At 52.0% G+C, this 21440-nt stretch overlaps 1 protein-coding gene across 1 annotated transcript in view; it reads left to right on the top strand.

Annotated features, from left to right (window-relative positions):
* Adamts2 (ADAM metallopeptidase with thrombospondin type 1 motif 2) overlaps positions 1-21440 on the top strand; it is a 204120-nt gene that overhangs the window by 171935 nt on the left and 10745 nt on the right. The window contains exons 6-18 of the mRNA XM_055597210.1: positions 3957-4113; positions 5722-5827; positions 6571-6714; positions 6943-7075; positions 7466-7579; positions 9682-9827; positions 11535-11710; positions 14379-14512; positions 15407-15530; positions 16573-16653; positions 17166-17332; positions 18741-18900; positions 21137-21269. Coding sequence (XP_055453185.1) covers positions 3957-4113; positions 5722-5827; positions 6571-6714; positions 6943-7075; positions 7466-7579; positions 9682-9827; positions 11535-11710; positions 14379-14512; positions 15407-15530; positions 16573-16653; positions 17166-17332; positions 18741-18900; positions 21137-21269 — 1775 coding nt within the window. The remainder of the gene's footprint in view (positions 1-3956; positions 4114-5721; positions 5828-6570; positions 6715-6942; positions 7076-7465; positions 7580-9681; positions 9828-11534; positions 11711-14378; positions 14513-15406; positions 15531-16572; positions 16654-17165; positions 17333-18740; positions 18901-21136; positions 21270-21440) is intronic.

Genomic DNA, 21440 nt, shown 5'->3' with positions numbered 1-21440 from the left:
CACACACACACACACACACACACACACACACACACACACACACACACCAGAACATCTGTGCCTTTGCTCATGGGCCTAGGTGTGGCCCTGGCCCATGTAGGATCTCCACACTAGGGTCAGAGCTATGGAAACTGTTGTCACTGTGAAGATCCATGCCCCAGGACGAAAGACTCCACTGCCTCAGGAGATAGGCCCTCCAACTATCTACCACTCAGCCTCGGGAAATGGAGACGCCATCGTCCACTTCCAAACGTGCCACCCCTCTGCTCCAGACGCCAGACCTCTGCTGTTCTGACTGCGGGAGCACCACCAGCCTATGCAGTCAGCGACCCCTCCCCCAACCCCCTGCTCACCCATCCCCATTCCAGCACAGCTAAGAACAGGAAGGCAAAGACTTTCCTAGAAAAACCAATGCAAAGGCGAGCAGGCACCAGGTGTTGGCTGTTTCTAGAGCTGAGAGGGAGACAGATGGCCAAGGCCTTTAAAACAGACAACTCTCCCAGCCTTTCAGGACTTCCGCAAGAGATTCAGACTCAAGAAATAGGAAGGAGTCCCCTCGTCTTCAGATTTACTTTCCACTCAGAACACCTGCCATTTCTGATCTCAAAATATTAACTGGAAAATTCCAGGAGCCAAAAGTTGACGAAGTTTATACTGTAGGCTCTTTTGGGGAAGTCGCTGAAATCAGGCACCGTATCACTCCCTCCTGCCTGGACACTGAATGGTCACACTGTCCAGCGTATCCACAGGGCATGAGCGCCCTCCTGCTCAGCACTGTCTCGGTTATCAGATGGACTGCTGTAGAAATGAAAGTCTCGAAGTAGATACTCATGACGCACATGGGCTAGAGAGAAGCCGTGAAGTGCTTGCAAGGGTCAACGTTTATCATAAGCATGCATATATAGGAAAAACGCTGTGGCTTCGAGCACCCAGTGGGGACCCAGGCTTTTCTAGAAGGCTCCCTACAGCTGGCCCAGCAGCAATTGGACTGCCTCTGACAATTGCTACCTTGCCCTGTACTATGGCCAGCTTGGGCAGGTTGTCCCAGATATCTCTCTGCCTCCGGCAAAATTCTTCAAATTTTTTAAAAATTATGTGTATATGTGTGGAGGTAGGTATATGCGCAAGAGTTGAGATGCCCACAGAGACCTGAGGGTCCCCAGAGCAGAGCTATAGGTGGTTGTAAGAGCAGGTCCTCTACAAGAGCAGTAAATGCTCTTGACCACTGGTCCATCTCTCCAGACCCTGGAGAGGAGTCTTTGAGGTCAAGTGGGGCAAGACAGCTAGTGGGTCCCATAAGTGGAGGGTGGATAGGGTGAGGAAAAGGGGCCGGAGGAAGGAGGCAAAAACTTCCTTGTGCCTCTAAGGCATGTCACCTGATTTTCAGGCCTTTAGGCCTTTGCTCTAGTAGCTTGGATCCCGGGTTGCCCCTGGGCCTTGAGACGGAGCATTTGACCAGTTCAGTGTTGGATTCTGTACCATGAGAACCAGGGAGGAGGCGAGCAAACTGTACAGGAAAGCCCATCTTCACGATGGATTGTCCCCAGCACTGTGACCAGGCCCCACAGTCTCCCTGATAAGACATTAGGTACTCCCCACGTGTCCACTACCATCCTTCACCAAAGCCAGAAACCACCTCTATTCTTGTCTCATTGTCCCCATCCCCAGCCCTGATGTCTCCCCTCTCCCACCCCGTGTTGAGCCCGTTGACAGTACAGTGGGCCACACTCGATTTCCTTTCCCGATTCCCATCCTCTCCAGCAAGAACCAGCTCTTTCTAAAATGCACTGGATGCAATATTGATGTCTTGTCACAGGCTAGCCTTTGGAAAGGGCACTCGGTGACCCCTAGGATGCTCCAGACCCAGTAAGAACAAGAACACTTCCCCTTGGGTCCTTGGTGCCTGCTTGAGATAGGCCAGACCTTGAAAAGGGTGGGAGAAAATACAGTTGGTTCTCCACACCCACAGCTCTGCTTCTGCCAATTCCACCAGCTACAGATGGAGGATAATCAGGAGGAAACACGACATCTGTATTGAACATATGCAGGCTTTTATCTTGTTGTTATTCCCTAAACAATCAGCATAACAACCATGCACTCTACACTTACACTGTGGGACACGCTGTAAGTCATTTAGAGTTGATGTAAAGGATACAGAAGGCCGTGCTAGGCTCTGTGTAAATGCTGCATCCTTTTATAGAAGGAACTTAAGCATTAACCAATGTGGGGGTCGCTGGAGTACTAAAATCACTCCCACAGCACCAGCCATACATGGTCTCCCAGACACCAAGGGGTGACCACATATTCACCACCTACACCTTGTCACTTGAATCCCCGAATGCTCTGTTTCTTGGGATGCCTGCATGCATATCAAGGTTCACAGAATACAGCACAGAGCTGCTGTTTTCTGAAGTTCTGCCTTCCTGGGGCTCTCCTCGGTAATGTAGCTCCTGTCTGGGACAGTGCTCCCCAAGTCTGTCTCTCTACCCTGCCCTCCAGAGATCTTTCTTGGGATTCCAAAGCTAAGAAGCTGTTCCTACACCCCTTGAACTGTCCCCATGGCACAAACCCCTTGGGGCTGGGGAATGCTGGTAGCAGTCTGCCTTCTTGGAACAGGCAGAGAACAAAACAAGACAAGAACAAAAACACAAATCAATATTTCAATAAATTATCCTGCCGCGGCAGTGAAATCACCTTGTCTGCCAAGAGAGGCTCAGGACTGGAGCCCAGCATCTTGAGAGAAAGAGGGAATCAGCCAGCGTCCAGTCTGCAAAGTGGTGGGGTGGTCTGTCCACTGTAGTGTTGGGCCCTGTCTGCAAGGTGGGGAGGGCATCCTGTCCCCTGGAGGAACTACCTTCACTCAGAGGTTCTTAAATGAGTGACTTGGGCAGTGGGGTGGAGTTTTGCTCTGTCTACTAAAGCCATTTTTTGTCCAAGCCAACTCATACTATTGGTTTGGGAGGTGCTTGGGAATTGAACCCAGGTTTTTGGTATGTTGCTCTGGTACTATACCCACTGAGCTTTGTAAACCTTACCTTTAACCGTAGACCCATCAGAGACATCTGCTCTGGCAAGCCTGGGCCTCTGTCCTTGAATGGCAGCCATGGGCCAGTGTTCAGTGGACGCAACCACTGAAGATACCGGAGTTTTCAACCTCTTCCCAGAACCTCTTGGGCACAGGGGAAGGGTTCTGTCTACATCGTATTGACCCATTGGCTCTTACCCTATGTCAGCCTGGCTCCTGCCTCCGTGCCTGTTCCCCTCCTGCTCACGGGTCCTGATATCTGAATGTATGTTCCTGGCTGAACTCTTCAGTCTCTTCAAGGACTCGGCTGGAGCTCTTTCTCCACACCAGTGTGGGGCACACCAGTCTAGGCTAGCTGCTAGCTTTTACTTTCCAGCCAGTGCCCTGGACCTACGTGGTCATGGTTCTCACAAAAGTGTGTTGCTCAGAATTCTTTCATATGCAAGTGACAGTAACACACCTCAGAATTGTTTGACTCATAAATGAGGCAAGTGGGAAAGGCAGCCTGACAGTTTCTATGGCCGAGGTGTGGCTGCCTCCTCTGTCCATAGGCTAGACTAAAACTATTACTAGACCATTCCTTTGTGTTCAACATGCCTACATTCTCTTATTGTCTCTTGTCATCAGTACTAAAAGAAGCAAGCTGCCAAATATAAGCTGTCTATAGAAGGGTCTGGGTAGAATGGTGGGGTCTAGCTCCCCATCCAACAGTCTAGGGCAAACGGGGCCTCTGACCAACTCATGAGGGTGAGAGTGACCAGGAACCATCTCTTCCATTCAGAAGAGTAGAGCTGACTAGAAGGCAAGTCATGGGAGTGACACAGCTGGGATCTGAGTGGTCCCTGGACCACTGGGCTCTGTCAGCACAACTACCTGGTCAGTCCCTAATCTGCCAGATAGCAACCCTTCCGTCTCTCTCTGCCCACTGTAGTCCATGAGCCTCATTGAGATTGGGAACCCCTCTCAGAGTCTGGAGAATGTCTGCCGATGGGCCTACCTCCAGCAGAAGCCAGACACAGACCATGATGAGTACCACGATCACGCCATCTTCCTCACACGGCAGGACTTCGGGCCCTCGGGCATGCAAGGTTCGCCCTATGCCTTCAGCTACAGGGAAAGAATGCTAGGGGGCTGCCAGGGGCTCCCAACAGCTGCAGCCTAGCCTAGAGAAGAGGGGCAGGACAGGCAGGAGCCATGGCCCTGAGGAACAGAGGAAGGTCAGGGAACAGTAGGATAGACAAGACAGTGCTTGACAGCCTAAAGATGAGATCATGTCGAGCCTTGCCTTCAGGGTTAAGTTTCTTCCCCTGGCGGCTGAAAAACAACTCTGAATAGGTTACCAACTGATCCTCTGCACAAGGGTTTAATGTGCACAAAATCAAAAGGTAGAAAAGAAAAAGAAACTGATCAAACTACATGGTTGAAGATGTTACAGACACTTTTTAGTAACTGATACAACAACAGATGAGAAAAATGAGTAACGATGTGAAAGTTTAGGGCTGGAGAGGTGAGAAGGCTCAGCTGGTAAAGACACTTGCTGCCAAGCTGGAAGTCAAGAGTGCAATTGCCAGGACCCTCATGGGAAAGTCCTGACTCCAGGGCATTGTCCTCTGACCTGACAGTAGCATGTATGTGCCCACACACATAAACACAAATAGATGTAATATGTATTATATAAAATCTCTGAACTCAGCACTTTGACTTAACTGGTATATTCTTCCAGTAAACCATGGAAGAATATAATCTCTTTACTAAGGTCTGTGAGAATATACCAGAACAGACTCTGCTGGGTCACAGGGAAATCTCACAAGATATACAGGGTCAAATATCACATAGGGCCATTCTGGAGATTAAGCAGTAGACACACAAAATGGGCTGAGGAAGACTTAACAGTAGAAATTAGAATTTTTTTTCATTAGTTAATTAATTATTTACTTTACATCCCAGTAGGAAGTTCCCCTCCCTTCTCTCCTCCCAGTCCCTCCCTCTCACCTCACCTTTTCTTCTCAGAGAAAGGGAGACTTTCGCCTTGGCATATTTGATAATGGCAATCAGAAGTGATGGGTAGAGCCAGAGAGATGGCTCTGCAGGTAAAGATGCCTGCTGCTAAGCCCGATGGCCTGAGTTTGACCCCTGGGACCCACAGGGTGCAAGGGGAGAAGAAACTCCTGCGAGCAGTCTTCTGACCTCCACACAAACGTCATGACGCACACGAGCACACACATGCATACACACACAAAGTAATCTTTAAAAGCCTGTGTATAGAGGTAGCACAGTAATAAACTGACATGTGTAGCTATTTTCAGGAAGAAGGCTGAAAGTAAATTGTAGATACACCTATCTCAAGTCACTTGGCAAAGAGCAAAGCAGCTAAGTAGAAGGAAGACAATGATATAACACTCAAGACCCAGAAAGAGGCACAGAAGCAGAAAGAGTCCGTCCCCGGGGTCAGGAAGAGAGCGCGGGCAGGAAGCTGCCCAGACGCCAGGAAATGGATGTTAGTCGCAGTGTGGGCTATGACAGGCAAAGTGGCCGCCAAGCTGTAGTGATGGGCCGGGGGCTGCTGCCAAGGCAAGTATCTCCTGAGTTCTGTAGGGTTGATCTGGGAGGGTCCTATCTGGGATTCTGCAATCTGGGGCTGTCCATGGGCAGAACTCCAGGCCTGCAGTCTGGAGCCACCTTCTGTCCCCTCCCAGGCTATGCTCCTGTCACCGGGATGTGCCACCCTGTCCGCAGCTGCACCCTGAACCATGAGGATGGCTTCTCCTCGGCATTTGTGGTGGCTCATGAGACAGGCCATGTGTAAGTATGGGGAAATCAGATGTTCTACTGGATGACCACTCTTCCCCGTGCCTAAGAGGGACCGCCACATGGGAAAGCCACTTAGATGTGTTGTCCTGACATTCTGGCCTGAGGCCAGCTTTCTGCTGACAGAACAAATCAAATCAAAGAGAAGAAGCATGGGGTGTGTGTGTGTGTGTGTGTGTGTGTGTGTGTGTGTATGTGTGTGCGCGCATGCACACGTGCATGCAGAGTTAGTTCTCTGGCCCATAAGCGAGCCAAGGTGCCATTATCCTATTCAAGTCTCAGGTCAGGGACAGAGCCTCACCCCATTTTGTAGATGGGTCACCGAGGCTCTGAGGGAGGGTGACCCAGGGTCAAAAAGCCAGGACTCTGCCCAAATGTGCACGTTCCAGGCATCAGATGAGACTGAATCCCGGGTAAGCGTTACCAGTTTTGGCAGAGCTGGCGGAGGCATGTAGGGAAAGACAGAGCAACCTGGGCGCTCTGGGCTACACACACCCCTGCTCCTTCTGTTTGTTCGGGAAATGGTGGCCCTCCTCGGGGACAGAGCTAGGGGCCTGAATGGTGGATGTCTGAAAGAGTAGCTCTGGGGTCAAGACTCTAGTGGATCAGAACGGAAAAGGTCAGGGCCGTGCACCGTGGTTGTTAGAAATGCCTCCCTGGAGTTGAGCTGTGTAGGGATGTGGCAGGTCGGGGCAGTCAGGCGAGGGTCCAGCCAGGCTGCCTTGCTCCCCGGACAGGCTGGGCATGGAGCATGACGGACAGGGCAACCGCTGCGGTGATGAGGTGCGGCTGGGCAGCATCATGGCGCCTCTGGTACAGGCTGCCTTCCATCGATTCCACTGGTCCCGCTGCAGCCAGCAGGAGCTCGGCCGCTACCTGCAGTGAGTACCCGCCTGGGGCCCCCAAGGGCGACCCCCTCCTGTGGTTCAGTTCCAAGAGGGCACTGAACCCAGAAGCTGCCCTCACCAGGTCTTGAAATCTTAAACTGGTGGATGAGGCATGACAGCTAAAGACCGGGTTATAAAGTCTTGCCCACCAGCATAACTCCAGAAAGGACCTCAGCTTCCCCCACTGAGGGTCGCTCGTGGCACACACGTGTCCCCTTACAGTTCCTATGACTGCCTGCGGGATGATCCTTTCGCCCATGACTGGCCGGCCTTGCCTCAGCTCCCAGGGCTGCACTATTCCATGAACGAGCAATGTCGCTTCGACTTTGGCCTGGGCTACATGATGTGCACTGCGGTGAGTGTAGAGACACAGCGAGGGGTCCCCAAGGGCCCTGCGGTGATGATGCCTAAGGCACCAGCCACTCCTGCCCAGGGCCATAGGGATGCCCAGTCAGTTTCCAAGCAGGATATTCTGCCCCTCAGCTGCCTGTCAAAGCTCCCCCGAGGTGGGCAGCCTCCAAGGCTGGAGACTTGGGGACCCAGCAATACCCAGCGGTGCTGTCCTCCACGCTGCATGCTCACGGTCGCTCATGGCCCTGGAATCACATGGAGCTTGCAACACCCACCCACCCAGGCGTGTTCGTTCACAGGCCAGTTCAGGCTGTAGGACCCGGGTGAGGGGTGGCATTCTGCTTGGTCGGCTGGGGAGGGAGGGCAGCCAGACAAACAGGGTGTTCTCTTCCAGTTCCGGACCTTTGACCCCTGCAAACAGCTATGGTGCAGCCACCCGGACAACCCCTACTTCTGCAAGACAAAGAAGGGTCCCCCTCTGGACGGAACTATGTGTGCTCCTGGCAAGGTGAGCCAGGATTAAGGGCACTTGGGGGGGGGGGGTCAGGAGACATCGCGTTTAAGGCCCATGATAACCAGGGACAGGCCCTGCAGTGTTTGCAAGGGGGATCTTGGGCTTTCTCAAGGGCCCACGCTGCCCTCTCCTCCAGGCTTCCCCACCCTGTCAGGAAGCCCAGCCCGGCCTTCAACTTGCTATCTTCACACAGCAGAGTAGACTCATCCCTTCAAGTCTGCTTCCTACCCATTGTGGGTGGCCGTGGGTCACTTTGCTATGAAGCCAGCAAAAGGCCTGGTGGTTCCCAGGCACAGCCTGAGATTTAGTTTGACGGGGCCTCTGGTTTGTCCCTTGTCAAGATCACTCACTGCCTGACCACCCGCCCTCTCCACCAGTCTGCAGAAAGAAAGTACTCTTTTCCTGTTTGCCTAGCCACGGTTCCAGGCTAGGCAAATCCTCATTGGTTCAGGTGAAATAATATGCTCACTCCTTAGCCAATCATTTTCTGGGGGCCTGGCAGATGCTAACGAGCAGAAACCAGGATTTCCCCTCCTCTTCCCCGCCCCTCAGGGCGGAGCCCAGTTTGAAGCTACACAGCCATCAGGGGGCGCCATGTGAGTGAGAGAATTTCTCTTCTCCCCCGTGATAAGGACGCTGATCTGTTTCATGAAGGGGACTTAAAGATCTCCACACCCCCACCCCGTCACACTGGGCACTAAGGCTTTACCACTTGAATTCGAGGGGATGCAAACATGCAGTCCACTGGGTTCCCTCCCCGCCTGTGAATTCTACCTGGTCCAACAGCTGACAGGAACGTGAGCCAACATGTCTGTGAGTTCGTCTCCCCCCCACCGTGTTCAAGTGAGGGAGGCTTTGCAGGGAGAGCTGAGGCCCAGGAAGGAGACGCCAGGATCACTTAGTCATAACTGCTGGCCCTGTATCTGTTTGCCCAGATAGAGCCCTTGACTCCAGAGAAGTCTCCTTAGAGACTGCAGGCTCCATGTCACGCCTCCTTCAACCACATGGACGCCAAGGGTCAAAGCCGGGTTGTCAGGCTTTACTCGCTGAACCGTCTTCATGGCTCTCATAGTTTGAGGCCCCACACAGACTCAGGTACACACATGCACCCTCAACCTCAGACACACATGCAGACACACATGGCAACACATACACACACACATGCACACACTCGAACATTCACACACGCATGCACACACACAGAGGAAGAAAGAAAATAATGGGTTTTTTTTTTGTGGTAATGTGCTGTTAATTGCCTTTATTTTGAGTGATATGTTTTCTTATTCTAAATCAACCAACCATTTGTTGGATTGCGATGTACTGAATTACTAATTTACTGTTTTAAATTCTGAAGTCTTCCCCACATGGGCTCCTTAGGGATTTGTAAGCTTCCTCCGCTGGGAAGAATGAGATGATGGAATTTAGTGGGTTTTTTGTTTGTTTGTTTGTTTGTTTGTTTTTGTTGTTGTTGTTTTCTGCTCCGGTGTTGGGCTTCGTATATTCTTAGTCTTCCTCCTCCATACCCGAGTTCACTTAGACCTGCTCCATCTCCAGGATGCCTGGCATGCTGCTCTTGCATCGTTGTCCAGGCACGAGGGGTGTTTATCTTGGGAATACGATAAGCAGCAGGCACAGGAGGTTTAGAGCAGGCTGGACAAGGCCCTGGAGGGTGGGCCTGGACATCCTGTTCTTCCTGTTGTTGCAGGCAAGGCAAGGCCTGTCTGACGTAAGGGCTTTGATCTTTAGGGCCCGTAAAATCGGATTCCCCCTTCCCTATCCCTGTTGCCTTCAGAGCAGGCCCAGGGCAGCCATCAAAGACACTGCCCCTATGAGGGGAGCAGGCCTCTCCGGCAATTCTGGTGCCCTCCATGGGTTGAGGAAATGCCTTCTTACCTTTTCTTTGTAATGACTTGGTTTTTGTTGTTGTTTTAATTTGGAGGGATCAGGCATGTGCCACGGAAGTCAGAATACAACACGGGAGGTCAGTCATTTCTCTCCTTCCACCACGTGGGTCTCAAGGATGAAACTCAGTTAAGCAAGCAGCAAAGGCCTTTACCCAACAAGCCACCTCACTGGCCTGCCCTTCTGTCTTTTAGCATTGCTTTAAAGGCCACTGCATCTGGCTGACCCCTGACATCCTCAAACGAGATGGCAACTGGGGTGCCTGGACTCCGTTCGGCTCCTGCTCACGCACCTGTGGCACAGGTGTGAAGTTCAGGACCCGCCAGTGTGACAACCCACAGTGAGTTCATTGCCAAGGGTCCCAGAGCCTGACATGGCCGAGGGTTCCAGCCTGTTTCTGCAGAGCCCTAAGCTGGGGGAGGGTGCAGGGCAAACCTTCAGTCTTTATTTCTCCCCAGGTGGAAGCTAAGGTTCAGAGGGAGGGTTTCTTTTCTTGCTCAGAGCCCGTAGCACCCTAGAAACATCAACTCCTGGTCACTGCCCTGGGGTCCCTGGTCCACTTTAGACAGTCCTTCTTGGCCTAGGGAGTGGAGGATAGAATATGGGATAGAGATAGGGAATGGGGGAGGGGTCCATAATGGAGGTTCTTATGCATCCCAGGGTGTCTAGACAGTAACATTTGTAGCCATGCAGCTATTTTTAAGTCAGGTGGAGACAGGGTTAAGGGCTGCCTCTCGTGTTCCAGTACCCAGGTCCTTCCTCCTTTCCTGCAGGCCCCATGACGACTCATACACGTGGTGGGTCATTCTTGTGTCTACCTTGTGTCGGACGATCTGGTGTTTTATAGATTTTGTCTTATCTGAAAATGCTGACAGTCTAGAATATCACATAAAACCGTAAACTGGTTGCCAGCTTCTAAGTGGGCCAGGGGCAGGCTGGCTCACAAGTCCCTGGCCATATCCAATCTGTCCGGTCTCAGGACACTGAGACAGCTTCTATTCTCTGCCCTCCAAGACAGGTGCACTGTTTCTGTCAAACCGAACACTGTCCACCAGAGAGCCAAACAGATCAGCAGTCACGGCTGTGGGGAGAAGGGTCAAGACTTTATCCCACTGGTGCCTGGCCATCCGATCTGTACACGATGAAGCCCTTCTCCCCCAGAGCCTCCTTCTGTTTGGTGCTCTAGGCTGTCCTCCTGCCAGGAGCCTGGGGGGAAGGTGGAGTACTGTGGTGCCTGGAGCGGCCCTGAAGGCTTTTTCTTTTGCTTTGAGAAGAGAGGCACACTCAGAGAGCTAGAGCCACAAAAGGCCCTGGTGGGTCGTTCTCCGGTCAGTGAGGAAGTCACAGAGCATGGCCGGTTATTTTCTGAGGAGGAGAGACCCAGCCTTATACCAGACACTTCTTAGAAGCTCATGCTTGTGCAATTCCACAGTTTCGGGATTGCTCGAGATGTTTTCTGCAGCATGACAGGTTCAAGCTCTGTGTGCCCAGGGGCCTGGTGGCAGGGAGACTCAATCAGTTCTCGTCATCCTGGGATTTGTGATCCAATGGGGCAGGCCTAACCCTAACATTCAGTCACAACTCTGTGATTATTAACTGTCTTGGGCTTTGAGGCCAGGGTGAAGGTAGAATGCCCAGGGAACATATCTCTCTCTCTCTCTCTCTCTCTGAGACAGGGTTTCTCTATATAACAGTTCTAACTATCCTGGAGCTCACTCTGTAGTCCAGGCTGCCCTTGAACTAACAGAGATCTGTCTGCATCTGCTTCCTAAATGCTGGGATTAAAGTCGTGTGCCACCATGCCCAGCTAACACTGCCTTCTCAAGAGAGCACAGATGGGCATGGCTACTGCTAGCTCCTTCTAATCTTGATGTCCCAAGGCCTACCTGACTGAGAGGCTACCCAGGGCCTGGTAGGGCTGCATCTCTTTACTCAGTAAAGTTGCTCCCTCCGTACCTGAGAATCAAGGATTTCCCTAAAAATGCCACCCATGAGCAGATATTTTTCTAGAGGCCCCAAGAAGGGGAACCTTTGCTTTCTCCTGCAGCCCAGCCAACGGGGGCCGCACCTGCTCGGGCCTGGCCTATGACTTCCAGCTCTGCAACCCCCAGGACTGTCCCAACGCCCTGGCTGACTTCCGGGAGGAGCAGTGTCGACAGTGGGACCTGTACTTTGAGCACGGCAATGCCCAGCACCACTGGCTGCCTCACGAGCACCGGGATGGTGAGCCCTGGGGAAGGGGAGCAGTGGGCCGGATCCAGGCGCAGGACCCCAGGGAGGCAGGCAGGGGCGGGCGCTGTTGCACAGCTCTAATCCTACATGAGGCAAATCTGTGGTGACGGTTGGGCTGGCAGGAGGAGGCAGTGCTGGTTGGTGTGGCTGCAAGGTCCCACTTCCGAGCAAGAGCTCTGAGCTGGGGCGAGGGTTCAATCCCAGGGGAGCTGGTAGAGGTTGCTGGGGTGGAAGCTCAGAGGGTACAAACTCCTAAAGGAACCATCCGGGGAATGAGGCTGGAGTGGCAGGGTGCCACGGGTGTGGGATGGGAGCAGAAGTTGACCCTGCAAAGCAATCAGGTGACTTTTGGTAGGTAACTGAGTTGGGTTCTTTCCTGTTGCTGGGAAGAGCTACCCAAACAAGAAGGGTTTATTGTAGGTAACAGTTCCAGGCTACAGTCAATTATAGTGGGGATTGCATCAAGGCCTCGGGCACCGAATACATTCACAGTCAAGAGCAGAGAGAATGAATGCACCGATGTGCACATGAACTCAGCTCTTAGTTCCTTCTACACGATCCAGGACCCAAACCCAGTCACACCCTGCCTTCAGCCTGGTTCTTCCCACCTCAATTAAGGCAATGAAGACAATCCCCTACACACAAGCCCACAGGACAACCTGATCTAGACCATCCTTCACGGGGAAACTCCCCAGGAAACCCTGGACTGTGTCAAACCGACCTTCACAGCAGCCTCTCTCACATTAGGACTTTCTATTGTGGATGGCAGAAACTGGGCACCAAACAGTTGGAGCTTTAAATGGCATTTATTTCGTGTCTCACAGTGTTGAAAAATTTGTAGCTTTAGGCAAAGGAGTGCTTGATGATTGCTCCTCTGTTAGAGTGCCTCCTCCCTATAGGATACCCAGCACCACGGAAGTTCAGGTTCCTGTATAAAGTAGAGTGTTTGCTTATAACTTACACACATTCTTCCAGAGACTTTCAGATGGCTTATACTACCTAACATAACAGAGATGCTATGCAAATACACAGTTACTTTTCTACTTATTTAGTTACTTAGTTACTTTTCTATTGCTGAGATAAAACACCATGACCAAGGTAACTTACAAAAGAAAGCATTTGGCTTGGCTTATGGTCTCAGAGAGTTAAAGTCCATGATGGCGAAAAGAAAGAACAGCTGAGAGCGCTTACCTTGATCTATAACCTCGAGGCAGAGCATGAGCGAGCACCGGGGACCCCATGAGTCTTCGGAAACCTCAAAACCCACCCCGATGCCACGCCTTCTCCAACAAGGCCATGCCTATTAACCATTCGAAAATTAATAGTTCCACCAACTGAGGACCAAGTATTCAAACGAGCCATTCTCATTCAAACCACCCCAGCTGTTAATCCGTATTAGTTAGGGAATAATAAGGAAAGATGCACACAAGGTCAGTGCAGATGCAATTCTTTTTTCAAATATTTTCAGTCTACTGGGGGTTGACCCCACAGGTGGAGGACAGGACTACAAAAGGCTAATTCTATTCCATTTGAGTCCCTCTCCCTTTTATTCAGAAGCCGGGACACAGCTTCTGTCTCCCACCCCAAGCACCGGGCAGGGAATGGGGCTTGGATGTGAGCCTGGGGTGCCCACTGGAATTACACACTTGTGCCCCAATGTGCTGATGCAGGGTTGGCGACCCAAGCCTGGTGACACAGTGTCAATTGCTTCTGACAGATTAATGCTGAACAAAGAAAGTGCCAGGAACTTGGGACCGAATCCAAGAGGGTCTGGTTGCATTTGGGACTGGATGCCTTTGGTTGACTAAACATGACCCTTTTCTCTTTCTAAAACTAGTACAAAACAATGGGTTTCACTGTGACATTTTAATACATGCCTGTCATATTTTGCTTATGCTGTCCCTCCATTATCTCCTCCCCACACTGAGCATACATATTTAAGAGAGGGAGGGGAGTGAGATTCTGCATATGAGAGAAAATTGTGATGCTTGTTTTCTGAGTCAGGCTTAATTAGTTTACTATGATAAATCTCAAGTTCCACCCATTGTTCTGAAAACAATGCAATTGTCTTCTTCCTGTGTCTGAATAAAACTGCGTGTGTAAACATACCACATTTTCTTTATCCATCCCTCTGTTGACAGACTCCTACCTAAGCTGATTCCCTACCTTGGGCCTTGGGAACAGTTTGGATGTGCAGGCGTCTGTCCCTGTGGTGTGCTGACTTAGACTCCTTTAGGAGTGTTCCCAGGAGTGGTACAGCACAGTGTGTGGGAATCATAGGTTTAGTTTGTTGAGAGAGTCCACACTGGTTTCCACAGTGGCTGCATTCAGTCACACTGCCACCAACAGTGAGGAAGGGTTCTGAAGAAGGCGCTTAGGAGACTGGGCAGAAAGCCCTCTGCCTCTGCAGGGTCGAGGCAGGGCTGTGAGGATGGAGGATGGGGGCCACATCTTGGCTGGATCAGCTGAGAAAATCTCTTCCTAGGGCCTTTAGCACCAGGGTCAAATAATTCTCAGAAGTCAAAAAAGGTAGGAAGGAGGCTGCCATCACCTGTCTCTTTCTCTCTGTGTCCTCCAAGAGCACAGATTTCAGGGATTAGGGGGTGGGTTCTAACAACACCAGGAGCTCCAGCCTAACACCCTGCCATTTCCCTTCCAGCCAAGGAGAGATGCCACCTCTACTGTGAGTCCCAGGAGACAGGGGAGGTGGTTTCCATGAAGCGCATGGTGCATGATGGAACACGCTGTTCCTACAAGGACGCCTTCAGCCTCTGTGTGCGTGGAGACTGCAGGGTGAGTGCCATGAAGCAGCGTGGGCCAAGGCTTGGGGTGGCCAGCTCCTGGGATCCTGTCTTGCTCTGTTCAGGCTCCAAGGCCTGGAGAGCGGTGATGCCCAGAGTGAGCTGCCTCCGTACATCAGTTAACAATCGAGACAATTCACCACGGACATTCTGGTTCTGGGTGATGAGTACTCTAGGATCAGACTCAGCCCTCCATGCTAAGAAGGCAAGCCTTAGCGTCTTCGGGCTGTTTCCAGGAGTGAGCAGGCTATAATAACAATGTCAAGAGCACCTTTCACTATGTTCCACTCTTAAAGATCTCACAACCCAGGGCTGGAGAGATGGCTCAGAGGTTAAGAGCACTGGCTGTTCTTCCAAAGGTCCTGAGTTCAATTCCCAGCAACCATATGGTGGCTCACAACCATCTAAAATGAGATCTAGTGCACTCCTCTGACCTGCAGGGAGAACACTATATATATATATATATATATATATATGTATATATATATATATATATATACACATATATATATATATACATTAAATAAATAAATCTTAAAAAAAATAGATCCCACAACCTCACTGTTGCTACATTAGAACAAAGCAGTCAAAGTTTTGTGCTCAGGGATGCCTCTGGGGTGGAGAAGGGCAGCGTAGAGGTGCCAAGGGCAGAAGTTCTGTGTGATGCTCTGTATGAACTGAAGCAGGGAGAGGACAAGGTGGCCCATCGCGGCCATCTCTAGAGAGAGGTCTGCCTCTCTCTAAAGCCCTTCTTCCCCTGTATCAGGAGCTGCTAAGAATGGATGCACACACAGATCCCTGCTGTGGGAGGGAACAGGTCTTGGGGGAACTCAGACATGAGCAAGGATGACGTCTCAAAGGTTCCCTGCCCGCTCTTGCCCTGCAGAAGGTGGGCTGTGATGGGGTAATCGGCTCCCGTAAGCAGGAGGACAAGTGTGGCGTGTGTGGAGGCGACAACACCCACTGCAAGGTGGTGAAGGGCACGTTCACGAGGTCGCCCAGGAAGCAAGGTGAGACGCCACCTTCTGCCTGGGGTGGAGTGTTGGCAGCACCTCGTGGGGCTGGGGCCGGAATGTCCCTACCCTTGAGACTCTGTGTAGGCTTGTGACCATTTGAGGGTCAGGGCTGTGAGGGCCACAAAGGGAAAGGGAACCTGTCAGGGGCTTGGATCTGAGCTACAGTGGGGTGTGGAGGAGGGAGAACAAGGCCCGGGTTATAGGTGGACCTCAGAGACTCTTCTCTGAGGTCAGGGGCCCTCAGAGGGCATCTCCCTCAGCCTCCTCAGCCCTGTCAGCCCCCTCAACCCCCTCAGCCCCCTCAGCCCCCTCAGCCATCCAGGATACACAGCTGCCTGTTATTTTAATCCCTCCGTCTCTCCTGCCCACAGACAGCTATCATCGGGACTTCCCCAAATCTAGCACATAGGTGATACCCCACAAGCCACATCCAAAACACAGCAGCCTGGCACTGAGGCTGTGTTTTAAGGCAACCCTGCACCCTGTGGGTTGGCCTGTAGCAGCCGACTACATCTCTGTAGTCTCAGTCAGTCCGTCTCTGACATGGAGACAAGCCTCTTTCCAGTGAAAGGCCACAGAGCAAACATACAGGACCTGACAAGGAGCCATGTGCCAGGAATGGCCTTGTGGCAAGACACTGGTCTTGTCACACACACACACACACACACACACACACACACACACACACACACGGCGTTCTAATACGGTTTGCAAGCAGAAGGACTGAGGTCTAGATAGTCCACGTGGCTTACCTGGGGCCTGCCTGCTAGATGAGGCAGCTTAAACTAACTTCCAGCATGGCTAGCACCTTGATTACCACCTAAGTGTTTACTGGAAGAGGCGGCACGGAGACACCTGGGACTTGAGATGCAGGATGGGAAGCATCCAGGCTTTCCAGTCCACCCTTCTCCTACCCAAGTGCAGAGGCTTTGGAAGCACCTGTGGTGGAGCTGCCTTGGAGGGCCAGCCTCTCCCGGGGCATGTGCATTGGAACAGCTTCCTATCTTCTCATCCAGCTTTCTCTCCACCCCCACAGAGTACATCAAAATGTTCGAGATCCCTGCAGGAGCCAGACACCTGCTCATCCAGGAGGCTGACACCACCAGCCACCATCTGTGTGAGTCACAGATGTTTTAACACCTGTGACACTTGGTTCCTCTAGGATGGGCAGAGCTCCAAAGGTGGAAAGCTTGGGTTGCTTGGCCGGATCCCGAGATCAACAGCCCTGATTGACAGATATGCCTCAGGCCCGGTCCACCTGTCTCCCCATTCAGCCCATTTCCTGGGCTTTCCAACATACAGCTTCCATGGGAAGGTCAGAACGTGAGATCAGAGAGCTCCCCTGGCAGCAGCTGGAGAGGGCCCTATATCCTTGCAGAAGGATAGAAGACCACCCTGTCTGAGGGGCACTGGGCTAGGCAGCAGGTCCCAGGCAGAGGTTAGCTTGGTCTCCATAGAGCAACCAAGGTCAGGATGTGACTCCCAAAGCAAGTTGGACTATTAGTGACAAGGACAGACCCCCAGAACAGGGGGGTGTGAGGCACAGCTGGGAAAAACCCTGTGGTCTCCCTAGCCACCGGCAGCAGCATGCGGTAGTGACTATGCCCCCTTTTCTTTTGTCATTCTCAGCTGTCAAGAACCTAGAGACAGGCAAGTTCATCCTGAATGAAGAGAACCACTTGGACCCCAATTCTAGATCCTTCATTGCCATGGGTGTGGAGTGGGAGTACAGGAATGAGGATGACAGGGAGACCCTACAGACCATAGGCCCACTCCACGGGACCATCACAGTGCTGGTGAGTGCCTCCCGAGCCCACGGGAGCCCCAGGGGCCATAGGATGCCGGAGCTTCCTCTGCAGTCTTCAGGCTATGCTCTAAGCAGCCTCTTCCCCTGCTATGTTCTTCACCTCCATGTCAGACATGAGTGGGCATGGGCCCACACGTGAGGGCTCTGATCCCTGACCAGTTCTTAGTGACCATGGGCAAAGCCTCCTCTCTAGTGTTTCCTTTTTTTTTAAATGACTTTCACAGCTATACTGTGAGATATATTAACCTCTGCTGTTGTGCTGAAATTCTCACACTCAAGGGCTCAGAAACCAGCTACAGGTCACACTGGACATTGTGTCTAAGCAGAACTGGATTCCAGGTCCCCTGGGTTTAGGGTCACAGGGTACTCCCAGTTACAGGGAGTCCTGAGGGGGCTGGGTTTTCAGGTCACTTTAAAATTTTTAGTTTTAGTTAATTGCTTAAGTTATATAGTTTATTTGTCAAAAAGCAAACATATACACGGAGCCAGGCATGGTGTCACACCCCTGTAACCCCAAGACTTGGGTGGCAATGCAAGAAGATTAAAGCAAGTGCCAGGCCAGCCTGGTCTACAAAGCAAGTGCCAGGCCAGCTGGGGAAACTTATTCTCAAAAATGAGAGAGAGGGAGGGCTGGAGATATGGATCAGAAGGTCAGAGTACTTACTCCTCTATCAGAGGACTAGAATTTGTACCCTAGCACACACAGCAGGTAGCTCACAAATGCTTATAATACCAGCTGCAAGGGATCCGTCACCCCCCTTCAGGCCTCTGTCGGTACCGAATGAGTGCATACACACACAAAAAAGTTAATAAAGCGTAACTTAATTTTTTAAAAGATTTATTTATTTATTATGTATATAGTATTCTGCCTGCATGTGTGCCTGCGGGCCAGAAGAGGGCACCAGCTCTCATTATAGATGGTTATGAACCACCATGTGGTTACTGGGAATTGAACTCAGGACCTCTGAAAAAGCGGCCAGGGTTCTTAACCTCTGAGCTATCTCTCCAGCCCATAACTTAATTTTTTTTTTTTTAATGTTGTGACCAGCAGCTTATGAGATCCAAACTCTATATGAATTCTCCTTAGTGGTTAAATCCTCTTGAGTCCATTCACGGCAGACAAAAGTGCACCAGCTGCATGTAAACTGCGGCCAGGACTCAGTGCCGCTGTCAGCATCATAAGAGGGTTGCAGCACACCCCACTAGCCAGGGAAAAGGCCCAGATTTCAAACCTCAGGAGCCATTGTAAAGTCAAAAAGCCATTAAAGATGAACAACGTAAGCCCGGAACTGTCTGTCTCCCCTGGTTGTCCATCGGCCTGATGCCTCTAAACTGGCTATAGAGGAAGGATGAAAAGCTGAGCAGACATATTCATGCCCATGTTGGCGTGGGCCTAGGTTATCCCCGAAGGAGACAGCCGGATCTCACTGACATACAAGTACATGATCCATGAGGACTCGCTCAACGTCGATGACAACAATGTCCTGGAGGATGACTCTGTGCGCCACGAGTGGGCCCTGAAGAAGTGGTCTCCCTGCTCCAAGCCCTGCGGTGGAGGTGAGGGGGGGGCTCACCACTGGGGTGCCAGGGCTTGATTGGAGGTGGGACAGCCCTGGGCTGAGACTCGGGGTGAGCCTGGAGGAGGTTGGGGCTGCTTGAATGGGCTTCTAGGTGAAGCTTCCTGGGCGAACAGAACCCTCCTGACTACAGCTCTGAGGCCAGTGACTTTGTCCTGTGTCAGACATAAGAAGCATCTGGGGGAGCAACATAGCAGTGACCTCGGTTGGTGCCATCAAGGGCTTAGCCCGTGCCGGGAAAGGTCAGTGGGTGGTTGGGAAGAGCAGGTGCTTGAGACGCCAGGCAAAAATGTCCCCAGGATGGCCTGTGGGGTGTGTCACACCAGCAGAGACTGCATCAGTATGTGGGGGGGAGGGCTGGCCTGATGGGGCCCTGACATGTACTGTACTAACAAGACTCCAGCAGCGCCAGCAGCGCCGGGGACCCTTCTGGGAAGCCATTTTCCTTAAGTCTATTCAGAAAAACAAACAAACAAACAAACAAAAAACACAGACCTGACCAATCTAGAGTTGGGAGCTAGGAGAGAGAGAGGGAAAAGGGGTCTCCACTGACCTCAAAGATTTCTACCTTCATGGTCCCTTGTCTCCACCCCCCACCTCATGGATCCCACCAGCAGGCTGATTACTGCTGCAGAAGGGAAGTTAAGGCTCTATCTGATAATCCTCTTTCCAGCCTCATTAAGTAAAATGAGAGAGAAATCAAGGATAACTGCTGACATAAACCTCAGACCCCCACAGAGTGCACACACTTGAGCATGCACACACACGTGCGCACACACACACACACACACACACACACACACACACACACGGAAAAATAAAGAGATAAACCAGACACTGCCCCCTCCTGCACTGTAACCCCTCATTCCTCATTTTGTGAGACAAAAGCCAACATTTTCCCTGTGGCCTCTGGGGTCCAGGCAAGCCTCTGGGTGACGTCCCATGCCCTATTTCCCCATCTTGGCCACACCAGCCTTGGGTGACATGTATGTTAAAACTTGAAGGTAGTTGACTTATAAAAAAGAAAAATTATGAACACTTAGAATTTTGGAGGTCTGGCCCACAGCTGGTCCCATTGCTTTGGGCTATGTCGATGAAGCAGAACATTGCAGGGGCAGATGGACAGCAGAGGAAGCTGCTCATCTTACCTGCCTAGCCTAGCAGGTAGCTGGGAAGCAGAGAGACAGGGAGACAGAGACAGACAAAAGCAGAGAGAGAGAGAGAGAGGAGCTGGATCCCCAGGCTCCCATTTCAAGAGCACATCTCCAATGACCTACCTCTTAGAGGCTCCCGAAAGCCTTGCAGGACAGAGAACTGGCCTCTCACAGCCTTGCCTAAGCCACAGCAAGCACTTGTGAACACACAGGGCTTCCCCTGGGCAATCTGCACAAGCGTCTCCTCACTGTCCCCTCCACCCCTCTCAGGGGTCAGGGTCACTTACTCCTCTGCTTTCCGGGATGTTTTCAGATGCTCAGCCTAGGGCAGGCTGCTTGGCTGCGCTTATATTCTCTTGTATGCTCACTAGGTACTATGGAAACTCAGGTTCCATTATTCTCTGTCCTGAGGTGGGGTGCTGTGTGTCACAGGAGGTTGAGCAGTATGCCTCACCTTACCCCATGGCTCTATCCACTAGCTATTTCCCAGTAGCCTTGGGGAAAGAATGGCATCCACATGGAGAAAGGCTGCAGGAGCCATGCAGCCTTTCCACATCAGGAAAGGTTGCAGGAAAGTTATAAAAAGGAGCCATGCAGGCCCAGGGGCCCTGTGTTGACGAGTCCTGATTCACACCCAACCCCACGATAGGGCACATTGCTAAGTGATGCAGGGGACAGGGACAGAGCCTCCCCTCTGACTTCAGAAGCCATCAAGGGGGCCTGCATTCTTGTGCTCCCTCCGCTGGGGTGCAGGGTGGCTTCCTTGCTGGGTATCTCGAAGGCGCCACATCGTTTTAAGGACGAGGAGGAACCGAGTGTGGTGGCACAAGCCTGGGATTGCAGCCCTTGGGGGCTGAGGCAGGAGGATTCCAAGTATGAGGGAATACTGGGACAAAGGATGAGTTCAAAGGTAACCCGGACTATATAGGAAGGTTAAAAAAAATCAAAATGGAGATGAGAATGGAGGAGCAGAGACTCCTCCACTGGTGGAGGCCCCACCTCCCCAAGCCCCGTTGGGGGTCCCATCACTCCATTGAGCCCCTTCAAGCTCTCTGTCCTCAGGGTCCCAGTTCACTAAGTACGGCTGCCGCCGGAGGCTGGACAGCAAGATGGTGCACCGAGCCTTCTGCAGTGCCCTGGCCAAGCCCAAAGCCATCCGCCGAGCTTGCAACCCTCAGGAGTGTTCCCAGCCTGTGTGAGTGCTGGGAGGGGGCCACAGCGCGGGGGCACACTGTGGAGGAAGGGAGGAAGCCGGGCATCCCGGAAGCCCAGGGCCTGGCCTCTCATGGGGTGTCGGGCTCTTCACCCATACCACACAGTAGGTTGAAGGCGCAGGCCCACTTCTGAGCCATGGAATGGAAGCCCC

This window comes from Psammomys obesus, unplaced genomic scaffold (assembly GCF_907164565.1).
Source record: "Psammomys obesus unplaced genomic scaffold, mPsaObe1.curated_primary_1811, whole genome shotgun sequence".
Classification (NCBI taxonomy): domain Eukaryota; kingdom Metazoa; phylum Chordata; class Mammalia; order Rodentia; family Muridae; genus Psammomys; species Psammomys obesus.
The sequence above is the reverse complement of the archived record's forward strand: the minus strand, read 5'-3'. Positions and strand labels throughout refer to the sequence as shown.